Source organism: Phyllopteryx taeniolatus, chromosome 17 (genome assembly GCF_024500385.1).
Source record: "Phyllopteryx taeniolatus isolate TA_2022b chromosome 17, UOR_Ptae_1.2, whole genome shotgun sequence".
Classification (NCBI taxonomy): domain Eukaryota; kingdom Metazoa; phylum Chordata; class Actinopteri; order Syngnathiformes; family Syngnathidae; genus Phyllopteryx; species Phyllopteryx taeniolatus.
The window spans coordinates 11,906,217-11,933,621 of NC_084518.1; the positions used below are offsets into that span (position 1 = coordinate 11,906,217).

The 27,405-nt window shown below is 42.6% G+C and overlaps 2 protein-coding genes across 2 annotated transcripts; both read right to left on the bottom strand.

Moving 5' to 3' along the window:
- Window positions 1–18: 18 nt before the first annotated feature.
- On the bottom strand, window positions 19–6,964 carry layna (layilin a). Its single transcript, XM_061752196.1, has 8 exons — window positions 6,807–6,964; window positions 6,670–6,690; window positions 5,051–5,354; window positions 3,919–4,076; window positions 3,804–3,845; window positions 3,351–3,410; window positions 3,154–3,250; window positions 19–1,920 (listed from the first exon to the last, which is right to left on the bottom strand). Exons 1-8 carry the CDS (start codon window positions 6,892–6,894, stop codon window positions 1,215–1,217), a joined length of 1,476 nt encoding a protein of 491 aa, XP_061608180.1. The 5' UTR covers window positions 6,895–6,964; the 3' UTR covers window positions 19–1,214.
- A 5,030-nt stretch (window positions 6,965–11,994) lies between these two features.
- LOC133467488 (complement factor B-like) lies at window positions 11,995–26,808 on the bottom strand. Its single transcript, XM_061752412.1, has 18 exons — window positions 26,673–26,808; window positions 26,284–26,490; window positions 26,030–26,215; window positions 23,631–23,807; window positions 23,044–23,130; window positions 22,733–22,872; window positions 17,333–17,477; window positions 17,091–17,222; window positions 16,303–16,413; window positions 16,088–16,222; window positions 14,998–15,095; window positions 14,763–14,895; window positions 14,372–14,510; window positions 14,202–14,278; window positions 12,993–13,093; window positions 12,790–12,919; window positions 12,659–12,708; window positions 11,995–12,284 (listed from the first exon to the last, which is right to left on the bottom strand). The coding sequence occupies exons 1-18, from the start codon at window positions 26,725–26,727 to the stop codon at window positions 12,108–12,110; spliced, it is 2,280 nt and encodes a 759-aa protein (XP_061608396.1). The 5' UTR covers window positions 26,728–26,808; the 3' UTR covers window positions 11,995–12,107.
- Window positions 26,809–27,405: the final 597 nt, after the last annotated feature.

The following is a 27,405-nucleotide window of genomic DNA, read 5'->3' on the forward strand; positions in this document are numbered from 1 at the left end:
AACAAACATACAAAGCACAGTAGACATTACCATTTTTACAAATATCAATCTAGTGGAACAATCGTCAGTAACATGCTGCGTTATGAATAGGCTATCGCAACACTCACAGGCATTATGAATCAAAATGGATTGATTCAGTTGGAAAGCGAAGAAGCCATTAATGAATTCCTGCTTTACAGCTGTGCTGTTATACAATTATACAACATAAAAACAAACACTTGACTTGGAGTTTACACAGCACACATCAGTGACATGTCAACAGGTCATGCAAATGCCATGGACACAGAAGTCATATTACATTAGCAGCAACCAAATGCTCCATGCTAATTCTCTTATGTGTGCACAATGTCAACCTGACGTTTGAGGGAGGCTTCAGTTCATTCTCCATAACATTGTCTGATTTACTGTCATAAAGGGCAAACAAGCTTCATCAAGCACGTGACAGGTGTTCCATGCATGCAACACTACAATGTTCAATGATTAAAACTTATCCAGAATGCCAATATCAAATCACAAAATTCCAACAATTAAATGTCAAAATTGCTCATGAATCTAGTTAAGATTAATAGCTCTTGATGGAGAGCGAGTGTGAAGTCCCAGTACATGTTTCTACTCAATGTCTACAACAAAGTTACCTGCAACAAAAATATAAGAGGTGTTTTTGATTGACACTGTCAGAGAGGTAGTCACTTAACTAATTTTATTTATTGTTCTGTTCTGTAATGTTTTAAAATTGCACTGGATCATATTGATAGATGTTGATTACTCCTCCCCCCCCCAATTTGTGTAGCTTTTAGTATGTATATGCAAACTCCACACAAGAAGGCCTGAGATGAGATTTGAACCCAGGAACTCTAGACCATGAGGCAGATATGCTAACCACTCAGTGTACTGCACTGCACCCAAATTTATTTGTTATGATTAAAAGAAACGTGATTTAGAATGTTTTAAAATCTAAAAAAAAAAAAAAAAGTTGTTCATTTTCTATAACGCTTATCCTGATTAGGGATATTACAAAATGTGCAAAAAGTCAACCACTGTGAATACTTTCTGAATGTATTGTATGGATGTATGTATTGCTTATAATAACAAGCATATGGAATTGGTTTGCGTCATTTACATTATCATTTAAAACCACATGCATGCAGCTTTTTTACCACCCCATGTCCACCATCAGACACACTTTACTGTGCACACACACACTCACAAACACGTCAGTATTTCTCACTGTCCAGCCAGCGTTGTTCATAAAAGTATTTTCTCCCTCCATCGAGATTCAGACCACTTCTGTGGCTATCCAGTGTGGCCTGGTCGGGTTTGCGGCTTCCGTACGTTCCCAGGATGCTTTGGTAAGAGTCCCCCTTGCCATTGTTGCTGTAGGTCTGATATAAGTCCGCCTTGACCGCATGAGCCCCAGGCGTCACTTTGGGCTCGTAGAGTTCCCTCTTTGCTGCCATGATGTCATCAAACAACTCGTGGTCCCCGTAGGCGCCGCCGCCGAAATGCTCGCTCTTAGTGGTGCGGCGGGCGAGACTGCGGTCGGAAAACTGCCCAGGTCGTGCCAGCCTCCCGTCGGAGACGTCCCTCTTCGCCGGGCGGCCTAAGCTGCTGTTGTAGAGGTCACGCGTACCACGGCGGCCCAAGCTGAGGTCGTTGAGGTCAAAGTTGAGGAAGCAACTCTCGGTGCTAGCAAGAGTCACGAAGCCACTTTCTGTGTCGTGACCCCCCAGGTTGTCATAATCCCCCGTAGGTGTCTCAGGGGACGAGCACAGAAAGGACGTGTTTTTGGTGTGGGGGCGCCCAGACACCAAGTCATCGTCCTTCTGGGAGCGAATCACATTGTAGACGTCAGTTGGGGTCGGGCTGGGCCGGATGTTGGGCTCTGTCCCGGGTACTTCAGACTTCTGCTCTTTCGTCCGTCTGTCGGATGAAAAACAATACAACCTCAACCCGACCAAATGTACTGTCACACACTTGACTTTAGCCAGTTCAGTGAACAATTTTGGGACTTTACTTTGACTTGGTATTAATGACACTTGTCTTGACTTAAACTTGAACTTCATGACTAGTCTTGGCTGTTTACATTTGAAAATCTGTATTTTCAAGTTCATTTTTTATTTGTTTTCTTTTTAAATAACTTATTTTTCCCATAGGGCATGCAAACCTGGCAACCCACCAGTATGCTACGATGCGGCCTGTAGTATCATGGGGGGGGGAGCTCTGAAGATGATTAAATTTAGAGACAAGGATTAAGGTTTCGCTAAAATCTTCCAAACTAAAATTAGAATGGCAACAAACTCAAAGATAAGGGACAAAACAAGTACGACATCCAACTTAATCCGTCACTATAAACCACATTAATTTCACAGTTAAGCTAACCGATAGCCAGTCAAGCATTAACTAAGCTTCCTGTTGGTTATTCGTTTTAATTGAGAAGAGAAAGTACTAGATAATACAGACACTAATTTGGGACCACTGAAAAAATGTGATTGTGAATGTTTCACTATAGCTAACTAAAGCAAGTACAGAACCCAAATAATTACTCGACTTGCTTGAAATTTAGTGGGAACTCGACGTGACTTGATTTTCACCGCAGTAACTTAAGACTTGCTTGAAACTTAAGAGTCGGGAGTTACAGTACTTACTGTATGACTTACTCCTATCGCTGCCTTATTGGCTATCGTTCCATTTCACGTCAAAGTCGTAGAGTCTTTGGGTTGGCCGGACCACACTCGGATCGGGGTTACTGTTACATTTTGCTTTTGTATACTATTTATGGTTTATATGACTGCAACTTGATAGTAGTGGTATTTAGAGGTAGATGAAGTCAGCTGAGTCGCCATTGTCTGTGTGTACCCCACTTGAGAGCTAGCGTGTTGTCCAAACACTGTCTATTTCTTTGGGTAAACAAAATTGATATTCATTGTCAGGAATGATGAGGTCAGTAGGGGTATTAAACACACATCAATTCAGCATATCGCCTTGTTTTTCCAAACCTTCCTCGCCGAATGAGGATAATCTGCTCTGTGATTGATAATCATACAATATTGATGTTTGAGTTAAGGTTGAAGATGTTGCGTGCACTGCTTGCACGTTCTCCACTCTAGATGGTTCCGGTCATTGACCGACAGGTCAAACCTATTGGATACTCACCGTGAGACGAGCATTTTGAAGCAGCAGACACCCATCACCGTCAGCAGCAGCAGAATGAGCGGAATTGTGGGAATGATGATGTAAATCACATTCAGGGCTAAGAGAAAGCGATACATCACATCACATTAGCATTTAGATGTAACATTTATGGACTTGCAAATATAAGGAAGGCTTTTTCTATCAGTTGGTGCGCTAACCTGTGCTCCTCTTTGCGTTGTGGTCACTTGGATTCCAAGGCACAGATGGAGGGAATATGTCTGACAAAATGCATATATACAGTTGTGTTGAGAATGACAGTGTTTGAACGTAATAGTGTTTAAACATAATAGTTTTTAATAGACTACAAAATCCTTATAGTTTTTATTCCTGTACATGTACAGCAAATGTGTTGGGAGCACACTGTACATTCTATTCCAAATGAAAATATAAAAAATACTGTATAAATCTGTTATTCATTTTCAAAAATTGGAGAAAAGGGAACATTAGGCTGTTTGCATTTTTCTTTACTTTTCCAATAACTGTTTCACATCTGCGTGGCATGCAGTCCACTAACTTCTGGCACCTGTGAGCTGTTATTCCAACCAAGGATGATTGGACTACATATTAACATTTATTTTCATTTCTTAAAGACGCAGATCTTTGCATTTTACCTGCATGAGTGGCGTTAGGAGGTGAGGTTTCAACTGACTTGTCTGGAGAGAGCAAAAAAAATAAAACAAGTGCGATAGCACATGGAAATATTTCAAATGATTACATGTGGTATACCTTCTGTGTATTTGCAGATGAAATTGTGCTTGGTTTCACAGTTGTCGTCATTCCACTGGAACATGTAAAGACCCCCCAGCCCGGGCGGAGCGGACGGCTGGTGATACATCACTACGCACACCTCATAGCCACATGATGGCTCATCCCAGTGCCAGTTCCTGCACACGCATGCACATACGCACACACACAGCTGCTGTCATTTACCTCAAAACCACCTCAACTAAATATACGTTCCCATTTATTGGGCTCACTTAGATAAAACCAATGCGACCCTGCAATAAATCTTTCTCTCGCGGGGGTTATAATGTTCGCTTTTACTGTAATTGTTTAAGAGAGAGCTATTGATCTTATTCAATGGGCATTTTGGGGGCTGTCATTTGGAGGTAGTGTAGTACCATCACCGGATATATATATATACTGAGAAGTATATTTAAAACAAAAAATTGCAATTCAATTAGACGCAGTGCGTCAACAGTGGTTAGAAAAGAAATGAAATGAGGACTATATCGCTATTTAGATGCTAAGAGCGGTATAGGGATGACATCCGAGCAGCTTGATTGGACAGAATGGACACGATGATCCTCTTGCAGTTCCATGATGTCATCATTGCTTTTCTGTCTCGTAGTTCTTGTAGACAAAGTGCTAGTTTTTAGTCTTAACCACAATGGACATCATTTGCAGAGCAGACATGACATCTATAAAGCTGAGCTTTACAATGGAGTGAGAATTTTGACACAAAAACTGCTAAACATTTCACAACACTAACACGAAAAGAATTGGGAAAAACAACGTATTATTCTATGATTATCCATCTATCTACTACACAGTGTAGAAAGTCACTAGTTCAATGCAGGCAAACCATGTGAGCCATGTCAATTGTTAATTTTAGTATATGCCATGGGCCGCTAAAAAAATAGGATGTGGAATACAAATTGCCCACTGGCTGTCGTTCGACTTTTCAATGAAGTTAACTTGCACATGGTACATCAAGGTATCCTAGGTAAAATATTGATAAACTATTTTGACCATTTGTCCAAAGTTAACTGGGATAGGCTCCAGCTCACCCGTGACCCTAATGAGGACAAGCGAAATAGAAAATGTTTGGGGGATGGCTATTCTAAACATAACCCACCGAAATGTAGATTTTGTGCCATCCAACCAGCGGTACTGCGATGAGCAGTCGCTGCTGCCGCTGCTGTCCTCATCTCCATGGTTACGCCGCAGCCCAATCCAGAAGTCTCCGTCGGTCGGCCTCAGATCCGTGATGAGCTGCTCGACGATCTTCTGCTCGGACGGCGACTCCACGCTCAGCAGCTGCCCGCCATCCCGACGGCAGGCCAGGTCGGCCTCCCCGAAATTCAACCTCCGCCGAAGCTCGGAGAAGTAGGCCAGCTTGTAACACGGCTTGCCGTTGCCCGCCTTGCACACGCGCTGACCTGTACACACATGTACACAGTTGACCTTTTAAGTGTATGAGGCCTTCACGTGCCCTCATGCTGGCCACAATATTAGATACACCTGGACACTCAAATGCAGTGATTCCCACCCACTGTGCTGGAAGAGATGTGTGTATTCACAACAAATAATGTATCTTTGCTCATCTATCTGCCAGTGACATATAGCAACAGGCAGAACAATTAAATGCCCACCCTCTAGATGGCAGAATGTATAAATTACTTGTGCATCCACCTTGAATGTTAATCTTATCCCCGATGACGAGTGGATTTACAATATAATAAAATGTCATGTAAATGTGGCGATCACATACTATTCGGACCGTCTTGGAACGGTGAACATTTTTCTTCCAAACTACATTACCGATACCTGCAACACATATCCGGTCTAGTTGGACTTGCCATAAACTTTAGTTCACTGAGAATCCAAAGGATTCTGTGTGTCTTTATGATGCCACCACAGATGGGGAAAAAAAGAACCGTGGAACTTGAAATGTAACTTCAACAAAGGAAATGTTCTGCTTAGCACAACATCAATCCATCCATTCTCAACACCACTTATCCTCAATCAGGGTTCCGGGGCACTGGAATCTATCCCAGCTGACTTTGGGTGAAAGGCGGACTACACCTTGAACTGGTCGCCAGTCAGTTGCAGGGCACATATAGACACGGACAACCATTCGCACCCGCATGCACACCAGAACTGAACCCACGATGCCCGCATCAAAGTCAGGCGAATGTACCAGTACACCATCAGTGACCTTAGCACTACAATTAAATATCAAGTACAGTAGATTTACAATTACCACGTATACAATTAGTATACACTACACATCACTATTAGTTACCTATCTAACAGACATTGAAGGGTGAGTAGTTGTACTTTGAGTTTTATTTAGTTTTATCATACAGTAGTTAACTTCTGTTTATGCTTGTATGACATTTAAATATATAGTTTTTTGTTTGTTTGTTTTTAACTAAAAACATCAAGTGTAGCGTTAATAAAGTTTTTAAGAAGGAATAATTGAATTCCCCTAACAGTATTTCCTATGGGAAAAAATGCTTTGAAATTATAACAACACAGAAGTCACCCAGCGCCACAGAATGGATTGTGTCCGCTGTTAACATGTTGCATATTGTGAATGTAGTTTGCACCTTATTTAGATATATGGGAAGGGCAAAACATTAGAAACAACACTGTTATCTTTGCAAATGCAGGATTAATAATACATTACACTTGCATCCCATGACGTGTCTAGTAAGTGTATATCACATCCACACATTCCAGGCTGCTTACCTCTAGCTTCAGATGCATGCGCTTTATGTTAGGAGCCCAATATCCAGCATGGAGTCGGTCAGGAAGAAGCCCCAAAAAGAAATTCACAAGTGAGTTTGTGTAGAAGCTGCTAGAAATGGTTTGTGTGTGAGGGTTACCTGTAATGTGGCTGGTGGCTCCTGATGGATTAAAACATAAAATCAGGAGGTGGCAGAGGATGGTGAGCCGGTCCATGGCTTCTGGCATCTGACTTTGACGTTTGTTACTTAGTATGTCACACAATCAGCGCATCATCAGCCAAAACTTGAAAGAGCGATCGGACGCTCCAAGTGTCCAAACAGGTACTTCAAATGATAGAAAGAGTCAGGTCCCCTTGTGTGTGTTTCAAGCTGGTGTTTGTGTGTGAGCGTGTCTGTGTGTGTGTGTGTGATGGAAGGAGGAGCAAGGAGGGGAGGATGAGAAGGGGGCAGTGTGTGTTAGGGAGGGGGCTGTAATATGTTAAGAGCAGCCTTAATGATCGTCAGAAGAGGCGGCATTGATCGCAGAGACATCTAATCACGCAAGTGCTTCTCATTGTAAACGCTGACACGAGGCAGATTTCACTCCTGGCTTTATGACTGGCGCTTTAGGGGATTATCATTACAAAGGTGTTACATGAAAATGATCTGCTATAATTTAATCAGACTTGTTTTTATGTAATGTGTTCCCTCACTATGCAGTGTTCATCCCGCATTGTGTTTTAGTGTAAATGATCTTACAGTTAGGACAGTATTCGGAGTGTTTATGATTTAATCTTCACACAGCGCAATGAATTTAAAATAAAACAAAATGTGATTGTAGTGTAGATCCCTCAACACACATTCACAGCTATAGACAAGTTAATGACTTTGAGGCCATCTGTGTGGCACTTTGCTGCCCAGTGCAAACTACAGTCACAATAGTAAAATACAATACAGTCAAATAATTTTATATCTTTATACAACTCTTATTTAGGGTCCCACAGTATTCTCAGCAGGTCTTTTTATTAGATGTGGGTCAGATGTCACACTGTACAAAAGCTAAAGCTCACTTCTCTCCTGTAGTTTCTTCTGCACAGAAGGTTTACAATCACTTGTCAGACTATTCCTTTTAGGTTGATTTTGCAGCCCAAACTCACAAACGTCAATCCATCATTGGGATGAGCCAGATTTTACAAGTTTTGGAACATTCCTCTCAAACTTGCCAATCTGATAATGACAAGGATCAGCAGCTATTGATGCACGCTCGCACTTTTCTCAGCACAAATGGAGGAAAAGGGAATGTATGCACTTCCTGATGGGAGTAATTTCTAAAATGGCCCATGGGCTTGATTTAGGAGCAGTAGAAAGACAGATCAGCCGTAGTTTGAGGAAGCAGGATGCTTCATCGGGAATCTGCTGTGTGGGCTGGCGAGGAATGGGGACTAGGGGTGGAATTGCTCAAGCTGCTAATCCCGTTATGTTTGATTGATTTCCGTTTGGGGTATGGATGAGAGGGTGTCGTGTTGAGGTTAGCAGGTGGACAATAAAGCAGAAGACAAGTGGGTTGGGTAACTGAACACTTCTTGTTTACAACATCTGAGAGCAGGAGGAGCTTTCATTCAATTTCGACTCCCGTTTGTTCCTCTCTCACGTGCTCTGTCCCGGGCCATCCCGCTGACCTCCTCTTGCCTCCATCCTAATTAGTTAAAGAGAATTCAGATGAATGCTCCCGTGGGCATGCTCTAGTACATCACTGGTTAAACGCGCGTGCACACACACACACACACACGCGTGCGCATACAGAGGATGGGTGGTGCCACGTGTCAAAGAAACTCAGCAGGAAAATTCCCCACGTTGGACATTTAACCAATAGGGAGAATTTCTAAGTGTACTTTTTTTCCACTGAGGCAAACCATGACAGGATAATTGTCAGCTGATCAAGTCAAATAAATTAATCCAAGGCTATAAACCTGCCAATGCATCTTTTGTAATACAATGCAGGCCTCGTAAAAACACAAACACACACACACGCACACACAACAACAACGAATGACAAGTAGTGCCGATTTGCACCACAGAGACACAGAACTGTACAGAGCGCCAACCAAAAGTACTTTCCTCTGAATTAGATTTGAATAATGCGAGCTGACACGCCACCAGACGTGGTGTCCGCAATGCGTAGGCCTGAGCAGACAAGCTGGAAACAAGCCTCGACTCAGTGACCCGAAAGGAGAGTCGGAACGCTCCATCAGCAAACGTAAAAAGCTTTTTAATGGAACCTTTTAGTAACTCCACCCCTAATTCATGTTTGCAGTTTGACAAACGACCGATAGTTAAGGAAACTGTTGAATATGATGACCACCGTGTGACGTAGGACATCTCAAATACTTATTAACAGCGGTTGAAAGAGTACTTACAGTCTATACTTAAGTAGAAGTACAGATACATGGGTTTAAAAAAGAAAAAAAACTGGTAAAATGACCTATTTAACTACTACACTTTAGTAAAAGTGAAACAAATCTGACTTAAATGCATTATAAAAGTGAAAGCCCCCATTTAACAATTAGGTACAAATGTAAAATCTTTGTTTTGATAATTTGCCACGACAACAAACCTCTGCACAACACAAAACAATTTTTATCTTTTATGAAATTACATAATACTCAGGCGGCACGGTGGGCCGACTGGTTAGAGCGTCAGCCTCACAGTTCTGAGGACCCGGGTTCAATCCCCGGCCCCGCCTGTGTGGAGTTTGCATGTTCTCCCCGTGCCTGCGTGGGTTTTCTCCGGGCACTCCGGTTTACTCCCACATCCCAAAAACATGCATTAATTGGAGACTCTAAATTGCCCGTAGGCATGACTGTGAGTGCGAATGGTTGTTTGTTTCTATGTGCCCTGCGATTGGCTGGCAACCAGTTCAGGGTGTACCCCGCCTCCTGCCCGATGACAGCTGGGATAGGATCCTGCGCCGCCCGCGACCCTAGTGAGGAGAAGCGGCTCAGAAAATGGATGGATGGATAATACTCATACTGAGAATAAAAATATAATGTTATGTCGTGTGTTGTTGTTTAAACTAGCTAGCATTAATTTGACTTTCACGCTATAAAAATGTTATGTTCCCATACCTCTGCTAAAATGAACTGAGTAACAAAAATGCTAAATTAGCTGATGATAAATACTGGGGGGGGGGTGGAAGAGTTTTTTCAGATTAGACAGAGAATATTTTAACGCCAGAAGTTGTGGGTTTTTAGGCTGGCTCGTGACAATATGAAAACAATCACTTCAATAAGGTCATGGATGAGAAATATTCTCTGAATCTGTTGCCGTCGTTGTTGATGCTTCCTGGTTCATGTCCCTCCAAGTCACTGCTTTCCTTTTTTTCCCCACCTTAGTGACCTTTTATTGTGTACACCTTAAGGCACACCTGTTCAACAATCCAGCTGTCTAATCAGCATCTTAATATGCCACACTTTTGAGGTGGACGGATTATCTCGGTAAAGGAGAAGTGCCCAGTGACACAGATTGAGATAGATTTGTGAACAATATCTGTGAGAAATAGGCCTTTTCTGTACAGGACACAGAAAAGTCTCAGATCTTTGAATTTAGCTCATGAAAAATGGGAGCAAAAACTAAAGTATTGCATTTATATTTTTGTTGTGTATCGTTGTCTCTTAACTGCAGCAAACTGTGCGAGTGGTTACGACGTCTGTTTTACAGTTTTGTGGTTTAGGATTTAATCTCAGCTCGGGTCTTCCTGTGTAGAGTTTACATGTCCTGACTGTGCTTGCGTGGGATTTCTCCAGGTAATCCGGCTTCCTTCCACATTCCAAAAATATGCATGTGAGGTTCAATGAACACTGAAAATTGTCCATAGATGTGAATGTGAGTGTCAGTGGTTGTTTGTCTGTCGACCAGTCCAGGGTGTAACCTGCCTCTCACTCAAAGACTGTTGCATGGGATAGGTTCCAGATCACCCAAGACCTAAATATGGACAAGCATGATAGAAAATGGATGTTTTGTAACGGATTGAAAGATCTTTGTTTGACAGCTAAGAGGGGAAACTGTATCAGCATAGGTATGTACGTTTACTCACCAATTTGGTTTAGTATGTTCGTTGAGTACATGTTGCGCTAGCCTACTAAATTATTTTTATTACACAAGATAATATTCTACCTTTAAAAAAAACTATATAAAAGAAGATGCTAAGTGAGATGGGAATGAACCAAACATTATTTTATTTTATCTTATCTTTATAGATATATATATATATATATACACACACACACACACACACACACACACACACACACACACACAGGCAGCACGGTGGGCGACTCACAGTTCTGAGGACCCGGGTCCAAATCCGGCCTTGCCTGTGTGGAGTTTGCACGTTCCTCTCGTTCCCGCATGAGTTTTCTCCGGTTACTCCGGTTTCCTCCCACAAAACAATCATGGTAGGTTAATTGAAAACTCTAAATTGCACGTAGGCGTGAATAGTTGTATGTCTATGTGTGCCCTGAGGTTGGCTGGTGAGCAGTTCAGGGTGTACCCCGCCTCTCGTCCAGAGTCAGCTGGGATAGGCTCCAGCACGCCTGCGCCAGCACGCCTGCTTATCCTCATAAGCAGTAAGGAAAATGGATGGATTTTTTTTTTTTTTTTTTTAAGAACTAAACATGACAAACCAAATTACACTGACGAGACACAGCTGGGCAGCAGTGACAAACTCACAACAAGCAGTGAGCTGATTGGTTGAGAGGATGGAGAACAGCAGGGAAGGAGCTGATCGGCTAACGACACTAGGTGAAACCAATTAGGTAAACAGCCATGTTTCAACTAAAAAAATCTAAATCTGCTGTGTGCGGAACATCACATGACCAAACCCGGAAAACAGATTTGCAGACTTCCTGTGTATACTGTGCTAATGAGCATAACTAGGATCGATGACACGATTGGTTGAAGCCGAACTTGCTAAAATTTTGTATTCTTTATGTTTTCTGTCTTTGGACAAAAATTCAGTACATATGTATCTTTTATTTATACAAATATAATATATGTAAACACGGACGAAGCCTAAACATCGGATATTGTCATCGTGGTGGCTCTGTGGTGACATCTTGGACTTTTAAATTCCTACGGCTCCTTTGTCACAGTCTCATTCATCATTCACCCGAGCCGGGAGGAATCGCATCAACCTGTTTTGCTGAATGTGGAAGTAGGTTTTACATATTCCGGATTAAACAAAGACCAACAAGTCCAAAATACAATTAAAACATCAGATCAGCTATCTACAATTCATATTAGTGTCATCTGCACATTCTACAGAAACGTGCTGCTTAAACACTTGAGGTTGATTAATTAAGGATCTCATGATGCTTTTTATATCATATTCAAACAACATCTTTCACTTCATACATGGTCAAATAACAGCATTGTTGAGATGACTCTCGATAGATTAAGCATTTAGTTCTTCAAGAACTCCAATGGTGCATAATCATCCTGGTTGTTGTTTCCAAGGATAGATTTGAGGAAAGGTACAACCCTGTAGACATTGATGTGGAAATCTCGGGAGTTCTCCTGTGAGTCGACTACACCGCCACCCTTGCACAGATTTTGGCTTCCCCAGCTGACAATTCCAATCTGGAAAAAAAAAAAAAAAAAAAAGAACAAATTTGTCCATTTTTGACATCTACACTTTACCAGCTGTGTTTTTACTTATAGTGGAACCTCTTTCATTTACTGCACAGCAGAGCTAGCAAAAACTCACTCTGTACTTTGGAAGAAATACAGTACAGATACTTTTCAGACTGTGAAATAAACTTCAGTACAAAAGTAAATTAAGTAAATGTTATTTTCCATTCCATACAATACCTGTTTTGATAACTTGGGAATGTAACCTAAGCATATTTTACCTGAAAATCCGGGCAACAGTTTGCTAATTGTAACCTTTCTGGGTCCGCTTTACATTCGTATTTGGCTCATTTGTGAGGAAAGAAAGAGACAGGAAGGCTCACCTGCACTGTGCGATGCTCATAGTTTTTGAACACAGCTCCTCCAGAATCACCTGCCCCAAATGAGATTCCTCAGTGGAAAATAGAGGCCCCAAATGCTCAGTAACAATGAGAAAGCCATCAAATACACTTACCTGTACACGCTATGTGATCTCTGAAGGGAGTCTGACCACCAGTGCACAGGAAGTTTTCAGTCACAGGAACCTCTGGTTTGGTTGTTGTGATGCCTGCTGCGTCCAATGCATGTTTGATACATTCATCCCTCTGCGTCACATAATGGGAAGGTCAAAAGGAACTTTGGGGAGGGGAAAAGTGGCTAAATTTGTTTACAACTCACCTTATCGCCAAGTTTAGCATGGACGTGTTTTTCATCCACCCATTTTGCTCTGCTGCGTGTCAGGAAAGTAAGTTTCTCCATATTCTTTAACAGGAGCTGCTCTATAGTTACAGACCACAAACATACAACCAATTAAGCGTGCCTGTTTTAAGGATATTGTATAAAAGACAATGTAATTAGGAGAAAATATACATATCTTTTAGATTGAAATCTGCCACCACACTAACCACTCACTTTTTTTCATGGCAAAATGTAGCAATTTTCACATTTCACATTATATCCCCTATCTTAATGGAATGTATTGGATAGTAACTTGACCTTTTTTACAAAGCTTTTGCTTCAAAAGCTAGTAAAATAAGGTAAAATAAAATAATCCAGTTTGAACATTTGATTCCCCCAGAAATTGCTATTTTTATATATCAGGTTTCTCCTGATGTTTTTGTTTGTTTGTTTTTTACTAGTGAAGAATGTGTAAAACTTCACAAATTTAAAATCAACTTTTCATCAGCAGTGATTTTGTGACAATATATGTACAATGTGTTATATGAAAGTGGCTGTCAAACCTTTGACATCAAGCACCAACTAAAGAATTCTTAGCCCTCCACGGCCCACCATCATGACCAACATTAACATACAGTAGCATAGTAGGCCCAAGTATTCGTCAAAAACAAGGAACATGTTTTATTCCTAAAAAGTATATTTAATATCATTGTATTCACTGTAACATTAGGCACAGTTTGAACATTAACATTGCATTTAAGTATAGGAAAATACCAGAAAAACCTGATTCAATGAAAATGTGTTGAACTAAAAAGTTAAATACAAGTTAAACTGGGTATTGGTTATTTCGTATACGACTAGAACGAACCAGTATACCAGTAATGGTACTTATACCACACTTTGAAATGACTAAAATAATATGAAATATCCCAATACTTTTTCTATAAAGAGGATTTTTGATCACTTAATCATGTTCCTAAATTATTAACTTGTATTACACCTGAGTACATTGCCAACTGATGGTCACAACAACTTTCATCATGAAGTTTATTACTTGTTAAATTAGTATTTTAATTATGACAGAACACTCTTTTTAAAGGTAAACCATAAACATTGTAGTTTTACTGACTGGCCAACAAACAACAAATCAAAAATGCATATTTTAAACAGTTTACTGCATAGGCTAGTCATACTTTAGTATTTAGTTACCTTGTTCTGCGCAGGTGGATTCACCAACCAGTTTTAGAGCATCACTGGTCTCCTGGGTGCAGGGTATGCAAATGGGTCTAAACAAGGAGAGAAGACAATGTTGCGAGCACAGTATCACAAATTTTTTTTTTAAATTATTATTATTATTATTCATTATTGAATGGTCATACCTGACCAGAGTGGAGATTTTCACAAATTCGGAAAGTTGGATGAGAGCCACGTCATAGTCGTAGAACTCCTTCACACCCTCGTTCACTTTAGCGCTAATGTTGAACTTTGAGTGTAAAAAGAAATTCTTAACTCTTTTTGCTGTCAGAGAGAGAGAGAAAGAAAGAGGGGCAAGTGTGTAATCAAGTACACTGAATGCCATAAAACAACAGCAACAACAACAATACTCTGTAGCTCTAGCAAGTTCCACGACACAAATTTCCTTAAATGCAAAAATATCTGATATAGAGGCATTGGAGTAGGTGAACCGCGATATGGGGGCAACAATATAGATCCAAACAAGCCTTTTCGAATCCAATGCGAATGATGGAGGATCAATCAGCGTCATCTTACATCTGCCTTGTCCGTCGTCGATGTCGACCGTGACGTGTTTGGGCAGATCTTCAAACTTGAAGCAGTGAGCGGCAGTCAAGACAAACATGGGGGTCACCAGAGAGCCCATACACTTCATGACTTTACCCTCGTTCTTAAAGAGTCAGTCAGACACAAATTAGATTTAGTCCACAAAGGCACCATGGCTTGCAAATGGGGGGAAATCATTAAAACTGAAATAGTCCTTATTTTTGACCTGGACAACAATTAGCGCCGCCCATGGATAGTTTTCTCTTTTCTCGGTGGTGTCATAATCCTTGTGAAGCCCACATAAGCCTTTGACTTCATCCTCATCTGAAAGTGAAGGAAAAACATATCAGTCTGTATTAAATAGAAAAAAATGTTTTGTAGCAACATGTCGTAGTGATGCTCATATTGTTGTAAAATGGTCCAGTTTAAATGTAACACAGTATTGTGATTAACTTTTAATAACTACATAACCCAACCCTATTTGGTAACTTTTTGATTTAAACCCAAATTTACGTTAAACACCTAACTAAGGAAAATGACGTGATTTCCCAAAGAAAACTGGCAAAAAGGATAATGAAAATGATTACAAACTTTTTAAACTTGGATATCATTGTTATAAATGCAATTATATGGTATGGAAATTTTGACTATGTGTCTCATATACTGTTATACAACCATTTTAAGGGATTTATATTTTTCCCCTACAAAAAAAGGTACTGCAGTGTGGAACATTTTTATTGTTGTAGTTATCTAGGACTTTTTATTTTTGTTTATTTTTCATCCGTGCTATCTGTCAAAAACCGCAGGCTTGTTCACCCGAGGTTCTTAGCTTAGCCTCTGAGCCCACAACTGCTGTGGCCTTTCAGGAACAAAAAACATTTGGCAAAGCTCTCCAATGTAAAAATTGTTCTCGTTATGAATTAGTGAGTTCTCAATATTGTTGTTATACTAAATGCAAAGAAAAATGTGCTTGATATTCTCATGAGGTGTTGATGCTCACATATTAGTTTTGCCCTTGAATTGTCTTACTGAGTTCAGCAAAGTATGTATTGTAATGGTGTGTAAATGGCAGTGAAATAAAATCTATAGTGCAAAATGTTATAGTGATACTTGAGCTTCTTGCCCCAACACTGTAGGAAGAAATACTGACACTTTCACGAAAGGAGAGCCTGCTTTTAAGAACATCAGGAAACAAGAGAAGGATGTTTTGTCATCATGTTATTATCTTGTGTATATCTCCCCGGAATCAATTTAAGATGAACACTTGGCTCAGAGCTGTGCAAGCAAAATACATAAAGAATAAATGCAAAACCCACCAATGATTTCATCAAATGTCTTTTGTAATTTTTTTATGTCCTTCATCCTGAAGTAATGCATGCCGCCCGTCCCCACGACAAGAGGCTTCAAGTCGTCGTCAAAGAGCTCCGCCCCGATGGCGAAAATGTAAATGTCTGAAAGACAAGATGGAAAATAAATAGCAGCAAATTCACCTGGACTGGACTCAATTTCATTCGAGCTCACGTCAACTCACCCAAATATTCTGCTCTCACTGGCTCTTTCTGCCTATAATTTGGGTCCATGTATACCATGTTCTTTATTTTTTCCACTGTAGACTCAGGTGAACCACCCATGTTGTAAGCACCTGCAATCAAAAAAACAACTGCGTGAATCAAAAACTAAAGCACTTCATCCCTTTGGTGCAAAGATTTGAACAAATAACACATCTTAACTTCACCCTGAAATTCTTACCCAAAAGTATCCCAAAACTTTTGCGAGTACTGTAGTGTATATTATGAGTACTTGTGGGTTAACTGGATGAAATGCTTTCAATGCTGTATATAGCCCACAAGCAATTGTTGTCCGAGTTTTGATGTATGCCAATATCTGCTTGCCTTTTTAGCTCTATTTGTTAATGAGGAGCGTATTGGATCACTAGTCATTTTAATTTAAGCACTACTGTATTATGTTAGGCTCTGTTTTTAGACTATGTTAGACTGTCAAGTTCTTTGAACAAACAATGGTAGTGATGAACTCCATCCACCAAGATGGTGGCTGGCAAATGCTCTATTTTGCTACAATTTCAAAGCAGTTAGCGGTTTGAAATGACAGAACAGAAAATTATTTTTCACAAAAAAAGAAAGTTATCCAAAAATATGTTTCTACTGAAGAAATGATCAACAAAGAACAATTATGTCTCAATGAGACTGATTTTAGATACTACACCACAGTGAAATAGTCAAATGCTAAGTTTTGTGCCCATTAAATTGCACTTAATAGTGTGTACACATTGAAAATCATTTCAGATGTGATTGAAGTTACCGTCTGTAAAAAGAATGATGACGTGACGGTGCTCCTTAAAGGCCTCTTCCCCTATTTGCTGTTTTATAAGCGCCATGCGCTCCAAGAAGGTCATGAAGACCAGGTTCAGATCAGTTCCGGCTGTGTTTCTGTCTTTGAGTGGGGAACAACGAACACAGTGAGTACAACCTCAAAACCAAGATGAAGTAGTGGTTGAATGTAACAGCATTTCCAGGAATAGGTCTAATCGGTTGGGTACTCACTTTCTATTTTAAAGTTTTCTAATTCCCTTTTCAAGACGTTCAGTTGGACCTTGCCATCCACAAAATCCAGAATGTTGACAACTTCATATACAGCCGAGGAGAAAAATACAACCTCATAGTTTGGAGAAATAGGAAAAGATGAAATCTGTGTGGCGGGGGAAAAAAGGCACCAATTAAGTTTTGTAATAAGCAGACAAGCACATGCAAATTGCTGCAAAATGTTCCTCATCCTCATTAATTGCTTATGCGTGTTATTTTGTAAATGAGCCATTTATCAGCAAAAGTAATATCCTGCCGGGTGCACTGAAAACATGCCAAGGGACTCAGGCCAAGCAGCATCAGTCAGGATTATGATGCAAAGAGTAATTCATAATGAAATGCACTTGTAATGGGACGCTGCCCCAACAACCAAATAGGATGAGATCCTGTTTGTGCACGTTATGTGGACAGTGAGCCAAAATGTGCTCCTGAAAGTGTGCCAGACACTTAACTGCTTCACACCCAACATACTGTACATTATTACTGTACACGGCTTTACTGTAGCTATCTAACTGCTGTGTGAGATGACTTTTCTAATATCTGCAAATACAAAACTCTACAGCAAGCGCTTTTAACATCCAACAGCTAGACTGCATATTTGTAACAGATATATGTAATTTAGTTTTGCCTCATCATAAAGAACATTTAAGATATCCCTACCTTCATTCTTACTATAGCCACAATTGTCTTTTCAGATATTTGCAGTGTCTTTTGCTATTTATGTGTTTGGGGTTTCTCATCACCGATACTGTATCTACAGTTTAGTTACACATATCTGCTATACTGATATCTGACAACTGAACTGTAGATATCTGAAGCTCGACTTCATTTTGACATTTTGACTGAATTCAAGATATCTACGTGCCTTCTCAGATATCCTGAAGTAACTTTTAACAAGGCAAAATCACATTGTAGATCTCTGTAAAAAGAGTCAAAACTGAAATAGATCAGGGTGTACCGTACCCCCCCCTCCTTGAGCCGTCACCTTGTCGTGGTGGAGGGGTTTGTGTGTCCCAGTGATCCTAGGAGCTAAGTTGTCTGGGGCTTTATGCCCCTGGCAGGGTCACCCATGACAAACAGGTCCTAGGTGAGGGACCAGACAAAGCACGGCTCAAAGACCCCTAATGATGACGACAAACAATGGACTTCGTTTTCCCTTGCCCGGACGCGGGCCACCGGGGCCCCCCGCTGGAGCCAGGCCTGGTGGTGGGGCTCGAAGGCGAGCGCCTGGTGGCCGGGCCTGCACCCATGGGGTCCGGCCGGGCACAGCCCGAAAGGGTAACGTGGGTCCCCCTTCCCATGGGCTCACCACCTGTGGGAGGGGCCATAGGGGTCGGGTGCAGTGTGAGCTGGGCGGTGGCCGAAGGCGGGGACCTTGGCGATCCGATCCCCGGCTACAGAAGCTGGCTCTAGGGACGTGGAATGTCACCTCTCTGGCAGGGAAGGAGCCCGAGCTGGTGTGTGAGGTCGAGAAGTTCCGACTCGATATAGTCGGACTCGCCTCCACACACACCTGGGGCTCTGGTACCAGTCCTCTCGAGAGGGGTTGGACTCTCTTCCACTCTGGAGTTGCCCATGGTGAGAGGCGCCGAGCAGGTGTGGGTATACTTATTGCCCCCCGGCTCGGCGCCTGTACGTTGGGGTTCACCCCGGTGGACGAGAGGGTAGCCTCCCTCCGCCTTCGGGTGGGGGGACGGGTCCTGACTGTTGTTTGTGCCTATGCACCAAACAGCAGTTCAGAGTACCCACCCTTTTTGGAGTCCTTGGAGGGGGTGCTGGAGAGCGCTCCCGCTGGGGACTCCATTGTTCTGTTGGGGGACTTCAATGCTCACGTGGGCAATGACAGTGAGACCTGGAAGGGCGCGATTGGGAGGAACGGCCCCCCCCGATCAGAACCCGAGCGGTGTTCTGTTATTGGACTTCTGTGCTCGTCACGGATTGTCCATAACGAACACCATGTTCAAGCATAAGGGTGTCCACACGTGCACTTGGCACCAGGACACCCTAGGTCGCAGTTCGATGATCGACTTTGTGGTCGTGTCATCGGACTTGCGGCCGCATGTCTTGGACACTCGGGTGAAGAGAGGGGCGGAGCTGTCAACTGATCACCACCTGGTGGTGAGTTGGCTCCGATGGTGGGGGAAGATGCCGGTCCGACGTGGCAGGCCCAAACGTATTGTGAGGGTCTGCTGGGAACGTCTGGCAGAATCCCCTGTCAGAAGGAGTTTCAACTCCCACCTCCGACAGAACTTTGCTCATGTTCCGGGGGAGGCGGGGGACATCGAGTCCGAGTGGACCATGTTCCGCGCCTCCATTGCTGAGGCGGCCGACCGGAGCTGTGGCCGTAAGGTGGTCGGTGCCTGTCGTGGCGGCAATCCCCGAACCCGTTGGTGGACACCAACGGTGAGGGATGCCGTCAAGCTGAAGAAGGAGTCCTATCGGGCCTTTTTGGCCTGTGGGACTCCTGAGGCAGCTGATGGGTACCGGCTGGCCAAGCGGAATGCAGCTCTGGTGGTCGCTGAAGCAAAAACCCGGGCATGGGAGGAGTTCGGTGAGGCCATGGAGAAAGACTTCCGGACGGCTTCGAGGAAATTCTGGTCCACCATCCGACGTCTCAGGAGAGGAAAGCAGTGCACCACCAACACTGTGTATAGTGGGGATGGGGCGCTGCTGACCTCGACTCGGGACGTTGTGAGTCGGTGGGGAGAATACTTCCAAGACCTCCTCAATTCCACCGACACGCCTTCCCATGGGGAAGCAGAGTGTGGGTTCTCTGAGGCGGGCTCTCCTATCTCTGGGTTTGAGGTCACCGAGGTAGTTAAAAAGCTCCTCGGTGGCAGGGCCCCGGGGGTGGATGAGATTCGCCCGGAGTTCCTAAAGGCTCTGGATGTTGTGGGGCTGTCCTGGTTGACACGCCTCTGCAACATCGCGTGGACATCGGGGACAGTGCCTCTGGATTGGCAGACTGGGGTGGTGGTCCCCCTTTTTAAGAAGGGGGACCGGAGGGTGTGTTCCAACTACAGGGGGATCACACTGCTCAGCCTCCCTGGTAAGGTCTATTCAGGGGTGCTGGAGAGGAGGGTCCGTCGGGAAGTCGAATCTCAGATTCAGGAGGAGCAGTGTGGTTTTCGTCCTGGCCGTGGAACAGTGGACCAGCTCTACACCCTCGGCAGGGTCCTCGAGGGTGCATGGGAGTTCGCCCAACCAGTCTACATGTGTTTTGTGGACTTGGAGAAGGCGTTCGACCGTGTCCCTCGGGGAGTCCTGTGGAGAGTGCTTCGGGAGTATGGGGTACCGAACCCCCTGATACGGGCTGTTCGGTCCCTGTATGACCGGAGTCAGAGTTTAGTCCGCATATCCGGCAGTAAGTCGAACTCGTTCCCGGTGAGGGTTGGACTCCGCCAAGGCTGCCCTTTGTCGCCGATTCTGTTCATAACTTTTATGGACAGAATTTCTAGGCGCAGCCGAGGCGTAGAGGGGGTCCGGTTTGGTGGCCTCAGTATTGCATCTCTGCTTTTTGCAGATGATGTGGTTCTGTTGGCTTCATCAAGCCGTGACCTCCAACTCTCATTGGAGCAGTTCGCAGCCGAGTGTGAAGCGGCTGGGATGAGAATCAGCACCTCCAAATCTGAGACCATGGTCCTCAGTCGGGAAAGGGTGGCATGCCATCTCCAGGTCGGGGATGAGATCCTGCCCCAAGTGGAGGAATTCAAGTATCTTGGGGTCTTGTTCACGAGTGAGGGAAGAATGGAACGGGAGATCGACAGGCGGATCGGTGCAGCGTCTGCAGTGATGCGGACTTTGTATCGGTCCGTTGTGGTAAAGAAAGAGCTAAGCCGAAAGGCGAAGCTCTCAATTTACCGGTCGATCTTCGTTCCTACCCTCACCTATGGTCATGAGCTGTGGGTCGTGACCGAAAGAACAAGATCCCGGATACAAGCGGCCGAAATGAGTTTCCTCCGCAGGGTGTCCGGGCTCTCCCTTAGAGATAGGGTGAGAAGCTCGGTCATCCGAGAGGATCTCAGAGTAGAGCCGCTACTCCTCCGCATTGAGAGGAGCCAGATGAGGTGGCTGGGGCATCTGATTCGGATGCCTCCCGGACGCCTCCCTGGTGAGGTGTTCCGGGCATGTCCCACCGGGAGGAGACCCCGGGGACGACCCAGGACGCGCTGGAGAGACTACATCCTTCGGCTGGCCTGGGAACGCCTCGGGATCCCCCCGGAAGAGCTGGATGAAGTGGCTGGGGAGAGGGTAGTCTGGGCGTCCCTGCTGAAGCTACTGCCCCCGCGACCCGACCCGGATAAGCGGTAGAGAATGGATGGATGGATGGATGTACCGTACCCCGCCTCCCGCCGGAAGATAGCTGGGATAGGCGCCTGCAGCCCGCGACCCGAATGTGGATAACCGGTAAAGAAAATGGATGGATGGATATCTTCAATGAAAATTCAAACTATTCAATGTAATTACAACTTGTCAGAAAGACGTTAATATCTCCAAATTAATGTCAATTCTGGATAATCAAACTTAACTTTTGAATGTTAAAATTCAAGTTAGGGATATGTGTCTTTCACCATCTTTTAGCTATTACCCATCCTAGTCATGCTAATGCACAACAAAAAGCATGTACAGAATGTCAAAATGTTGCTTGTTTGTGTTGCTACTAAAAGAAACAAAAATGCAAATGCATGATTTTTGTTGGACAGCAACTTTATGCTCTTTCTTTGATAACTTCACTTTCTAACTTTTCCACAGATGGCGAATCGGCAGGTAGAGCCACAATAAGAGAATTATTCAAAACGAATATAATGAGACAAGTTTACAAATGAACTGAGAAAAAAATCCCACGCGTCATCTGCTGGTTCTGTTGGTGCACTGTTTTCAATTAAAATAATCATTTCAGTTGCTTATTTTGCCCATTCAGTTCTGCATCTCAAAATTCAACTTCAGAAACAAAGCCAAAGGAAATGATGTGAAATTGATGCGGCTGATGATCTGCCAAGCCTAATACAACATCAAACGTGTGTTTTGATTTTTCAGAATGTCGACTAATTGATTAAATATGCCACCCACTAAATCACTAAGGTATTTTTGTAAGTCAGCATATTTGTGGCTGGTGGCCATCAGCAGAAGCTCCCTATTTAAACAACAATCAGCAAAACAGCCACAATCTGACTTGCATCTCTTAAAGCAGCATCACATTTGCTGACTCCTCAAGTTCAGCATATACAAAGAGAGGCCGGTTGTAGGCATCATAGAGAGAGCAATTACAATTGTCAATCTGTAAACTCTTTTATTATGCTCATTGAAACCTGATTTTTCACTTATTGTAATCAAGAAAAAAAAGTTATTTTTTGTTGTTACCTTGGTGATAAGTTTAGTTACAGTATCTCTGGCGTCATTGAAGTATCTTTCTTCAATACTCTCAGAAATATCCACACCAATGTAAATGTTGAGCGTTCCCGATTTCGAAATCCGGATTTTTCTGCCCTCCTGTGTGTCGTCTGAACGGTTAAAAAGAGTTACGTGAGTTAAAGAGTTAATACAGTTTAGTATCAAAGTTTCAACACAAATGAAATTTTAACCATGCACCGACCATAATCATGGTGTAATTTAAATACCACAGCTTTCCATTTTATTGAGATAAATGCATTATTAGGCATCATTAGAATCACCTGTGGGTTCCAAAGTGGTAAGGCTGCCTTTAATTGCGCTGCCAAAGGCTTCTGAAACTTCCAGTGGGGTATCATATGTGTATCCGTCTGAGGAGGTAAAGACACCAAATTGTAGTGATTATAAATTATAGCTAAACATTATCCTCCAATTGGTTCCTACTGGTTTTCATCATCTGGTATTGTTGATTACAAAATAAAGGATACTGTATCATTTCAGAAAAAGAAAAAGAAAGAACACAAATATTTGGCATGTTTGGAGGACCAACACAAGGTATTTTGTACACAGGGTATTAGTCATCTAACGAGCTAATGAATCACTGTATCCGGAAGCAACTTGGTGCCTATGACCTCTTTCTGATGCTACTGTTGACCCTGGGTTTCTCAGAATGTACACTATTGTGTAATTGGGGGCTAGTAAATATATCGTTACATCAATTAAATGGTATGATTTTAAATATAGTCAATTTGAAAAATATTTAACAATTTTAAAAGGGAAAATTTAAAAAAATCTCTCTCCTCTCAATTTCCTGAAATGCAGATTTCTTTTGAGCCCCTAAATGAGTCAAATAAGCATGTCTGTGGCTTACTGTAGCAAGCTGGTTCCGTGCCAGTCCACTGCCCGTTCTCCAGGCACACTCGCTCACTGGAGCCAACCAGAAACAGATTGCCAGTGCAGCTGTATTTCACTTTGTCATCTAGTCCAAATGAATTCCCGGTTCTTATAGCACCGGCTGGGATCCCGGGATCAGCACAATCGCTTCCTGCTGTGATAAGGTAAAATGTGCCAAGTCAAAAAATATTTTAAAAAATCAGAACAGTAAACCTGACACGGTGGAACTGCTAAAGTTGAACACAATCTGTGACCCTGTTTGACTTGCTAGTTGTTCTAATTCCAATGCCCATTTGCAGTATTGATTTGAAGGAATTTGTCACCACAAAAACTGTACAAGCAATTTTACAAGTCAACACCTGTATAGAAAAAACTAAAATAAAGTAAAACTACTAGTCGCCCAGTGGTGTTCTATAGATATTGCTGGACATAAAGACTTGCACAGTATACAGTAATGTATAGAGTAGTATAACACAGTGGTTCTCAAACCTTTTACACCAAGTACTACCTGAAAAATACAATGCACTTCAAATACCACCATCATGACCAACATTAAAATACAGTAGCATAGTAGACCTAGTGTTCATAAAAAACTTTAAGCGATTGTTCAATTAAAACAAAAATGTATTCATGGGAAAAAATGAGACAGGCCTTTTATTCCTAAAAGAATGTTTAATATTATTGTGAGCCACGGTAACAATATACATATATGAATATTAACACTGCGCTTAAATATAAGAAAATACAAAAGAACTACTGCAAAAAGCATCTTCAATTGAACTGCATTGCCCATAAAAGTTGAATGAAATTTTAACCTAAATAAAATAATAAAATGGTTCTAAAGATTAAATACAAATGTATTGTACCCAAAAAGTTAAATACAACTGAATGCACTTGTCAGGCAGTAATTCTTCACGTACCACTAGAGGGAGCCCATGTACAACTAGTAGCACCACGGTTTGAGAATCACTGGTATAATACAGGCGGCACGGTGACCGACTGGTTAGAGCGTCAGCCTGACAGTTCTGAGGACCCGGGTTCAATCCCCGGTCCCGCCTGTGTGGAGTTTGCATGTTCTCCCCGTGCCTGCGTGGGTTTTCTCCGGGCACTCCGGTTTCCTCCCACATCCCAAAAACATGCATTAATTGGAGACTCTAAATTGCCCGTAGGTGTGAATGTGAGTGCGAATGGTTGGTTGTTTGTTTGTATGTGCCCTGTGATTGGCTGGCAACCAGTTCAGGGTGTACCCTGCCTCCTGCCCGATGACAGCTGGGATAGGCTCCAGCACGCCCGCGATCCTAGTGAGGAGAAGCGGCTCAGAAAATGGATGGATGGATGGTATAATACAGCTATTCGCGGGCGACAGGGACCGAGTGCAAATAACAAAAAACTGCAAGTAATTGACGCCGCCTCCCCCTCAAAAAAAATTGTTATGATTGTTATGATTGTTTCTCAGTCTGTCACTGATGGTGTAGTGGTACACTCGCCTGACTTTGGTGCAGGCAGCGTGGGTTCAGTTCCCACTCAGTGACGTTGTGAATGTGAGTGTGAATGGTTGTCCGTGTCTATATGTGCCCTGCGACTGACTGGTGACCAGTTCAGGGTGTAGTCCGCCTTTCGCCCGAAGTCAGCTGGGATAGGCTCCAGCGTCCTGCGACCCTAACCAGGATAAGCCGTGTTGAAAATGGATGGATGTTTCTCAGTCTAGATGTGTCCTTTCACCATAGTTCCTTGGCACCAAGACAGGGCTTTTGCCGCCATCTTGTGGCATTTCAGAGAGCACAGAAAATAGGCAGGTTTTTCAGGGAATAATGGAGGATTGATTCCAAAAAATAAAAACATATTTGCAAATGCTGCAAATAGGCGGGAGAAACGGTGTATCTTTCGTTTAGCAAGCAGCATAAGAACACATATTGATCTGTGTGGTTGCTTCATCAGAATTTACTGTTTAAGAAATGGATAGCCAACATTTTTTAAGTTGAAACAGACAAACAACATGATTTTTGTCAAGCTTCTCCGCTCATTTTCATGGTAGTCATTAGCTATTCCTCTTTTATTTACATGTTATTAACATTAGCATGTGCTTGGGATGATAAAATTTGCATGTGTAATTGAGTCATTGTATTGCTAGTGTTGTATTGAGAAGCCAGAACCCTACCTATGTCTTAAATTCAATTTCTGGTTCTACTGTTATCATAACACTTGCCATCACTGGTACCCTTTTGTGGTTCGTACACACACAAAAATACTGATGTCACAACTGACATCACTTGTGTTTGAGACATCTTTGTCCAACAAATTTTGGTTGAATTGTACCACTTTAGAGGTTCCACTGTGGTAAAAAAGATTAAAAAGATAGCTTAAGAGCGGACTCACAGTCACGACTGCAGATGGGAGTGGAGCCACTCCACTTGCCGTTTGGTAAGCAGACCCGCCTGGCTGAGCCTCGCATCGTGTAGCCGGAGTAGCACTCATACTCGGTCTCGTTGTCTACAAAGTATTTCTCCTGCGGAGGTATGACGCTGCCGTGCATCAGCACAAAGGGATTCGGGCACTCAACCACTAAAAAAATTGGAACATGGAATTGGATTTCTCATGGGGCAAGGCAAGGGGCGAAAAGCATCACTTACTCCTGCATGTTTGAAGTTGAGAGCTTATGGGCCCTTTGCTCCATCTGCCACTGAGCTGGCAAACACGCATTTTGGAGGGATAAGGATAGAAACCCTCAGGACAGTGGTAGACCAGCATGCTGCTTGCATTTAGCCCCTTGGTCAGTGTGTAATGACCTCCCTCTATTTGCATATTGTCCTCGGTACAATCACACCACACTTCTCCACCTAAAATGAAAAACAACGTTAATAGGCCACACAGGAAATGTATGCCTACATGCAAATAGAGTTATCATGAACTTGAATGCAGATTGACAAATTGCAATACTTGCTCCCTACAAAATGGTCAGAATGTTTACATTTTCAATCAAGATTTTGTCACTGTAAAATGTTACACATACTGAACTTACCCATTAGGACACACAAAAGTGCTGCACACACAACCCAGTGAACTGATAGCTGCATGTTGGAAACTTCAAGAACCGAGGAACCAAAAAATGAGAAGTTTTGCTGGAGATGGGCTTTTATCAAGCAACACAACAGGGATTGGATGAGCCAAAATCGAGAAGTTACTTATTGACGACAGGACAAATACAATTAGATCAATATTACTGTCAGAGATGACTCTGAAAATTTTGTAACATTGCAATATAGCTTACGGTCACATTCATTTCATTGAAATCGATTGTACGATCAAAGTGAAAGTAACGTCTTCATTTTTTATTAGGATACCCGTCACTGACTCATATTTGTGTTAGGAATACAGTGGAATTTAATGTTCAAATAAATGAAATTTGAATAGTGAGTAGCTGGTTTTGGTCTTGCTGTATGAATGAGGTCTATAATTATTGTATTAGTTAGGTCATCTTATACTATCTTTTCATTCTGTATTTCCTGCCATCATGTGAACATTTGCCCAAGCAAGACAAAGTACACTCGTTTCATCATTTCCCAAAAATGGAGGCGTAGCTGAACGGGGATTTGTTTACACGCTCATCCTGGTATTGATTGCGCACTGCGCGGGTTCAACTGACCCTCCAAGAATGCCCAGATTCTTTCTCCTGCTGTCTGCTGCAAAGTGAAACATAAAAGAACTTGACCTTTTAAAAACACAAAGGTAAACGGAGGACATCGCCCCAAAGA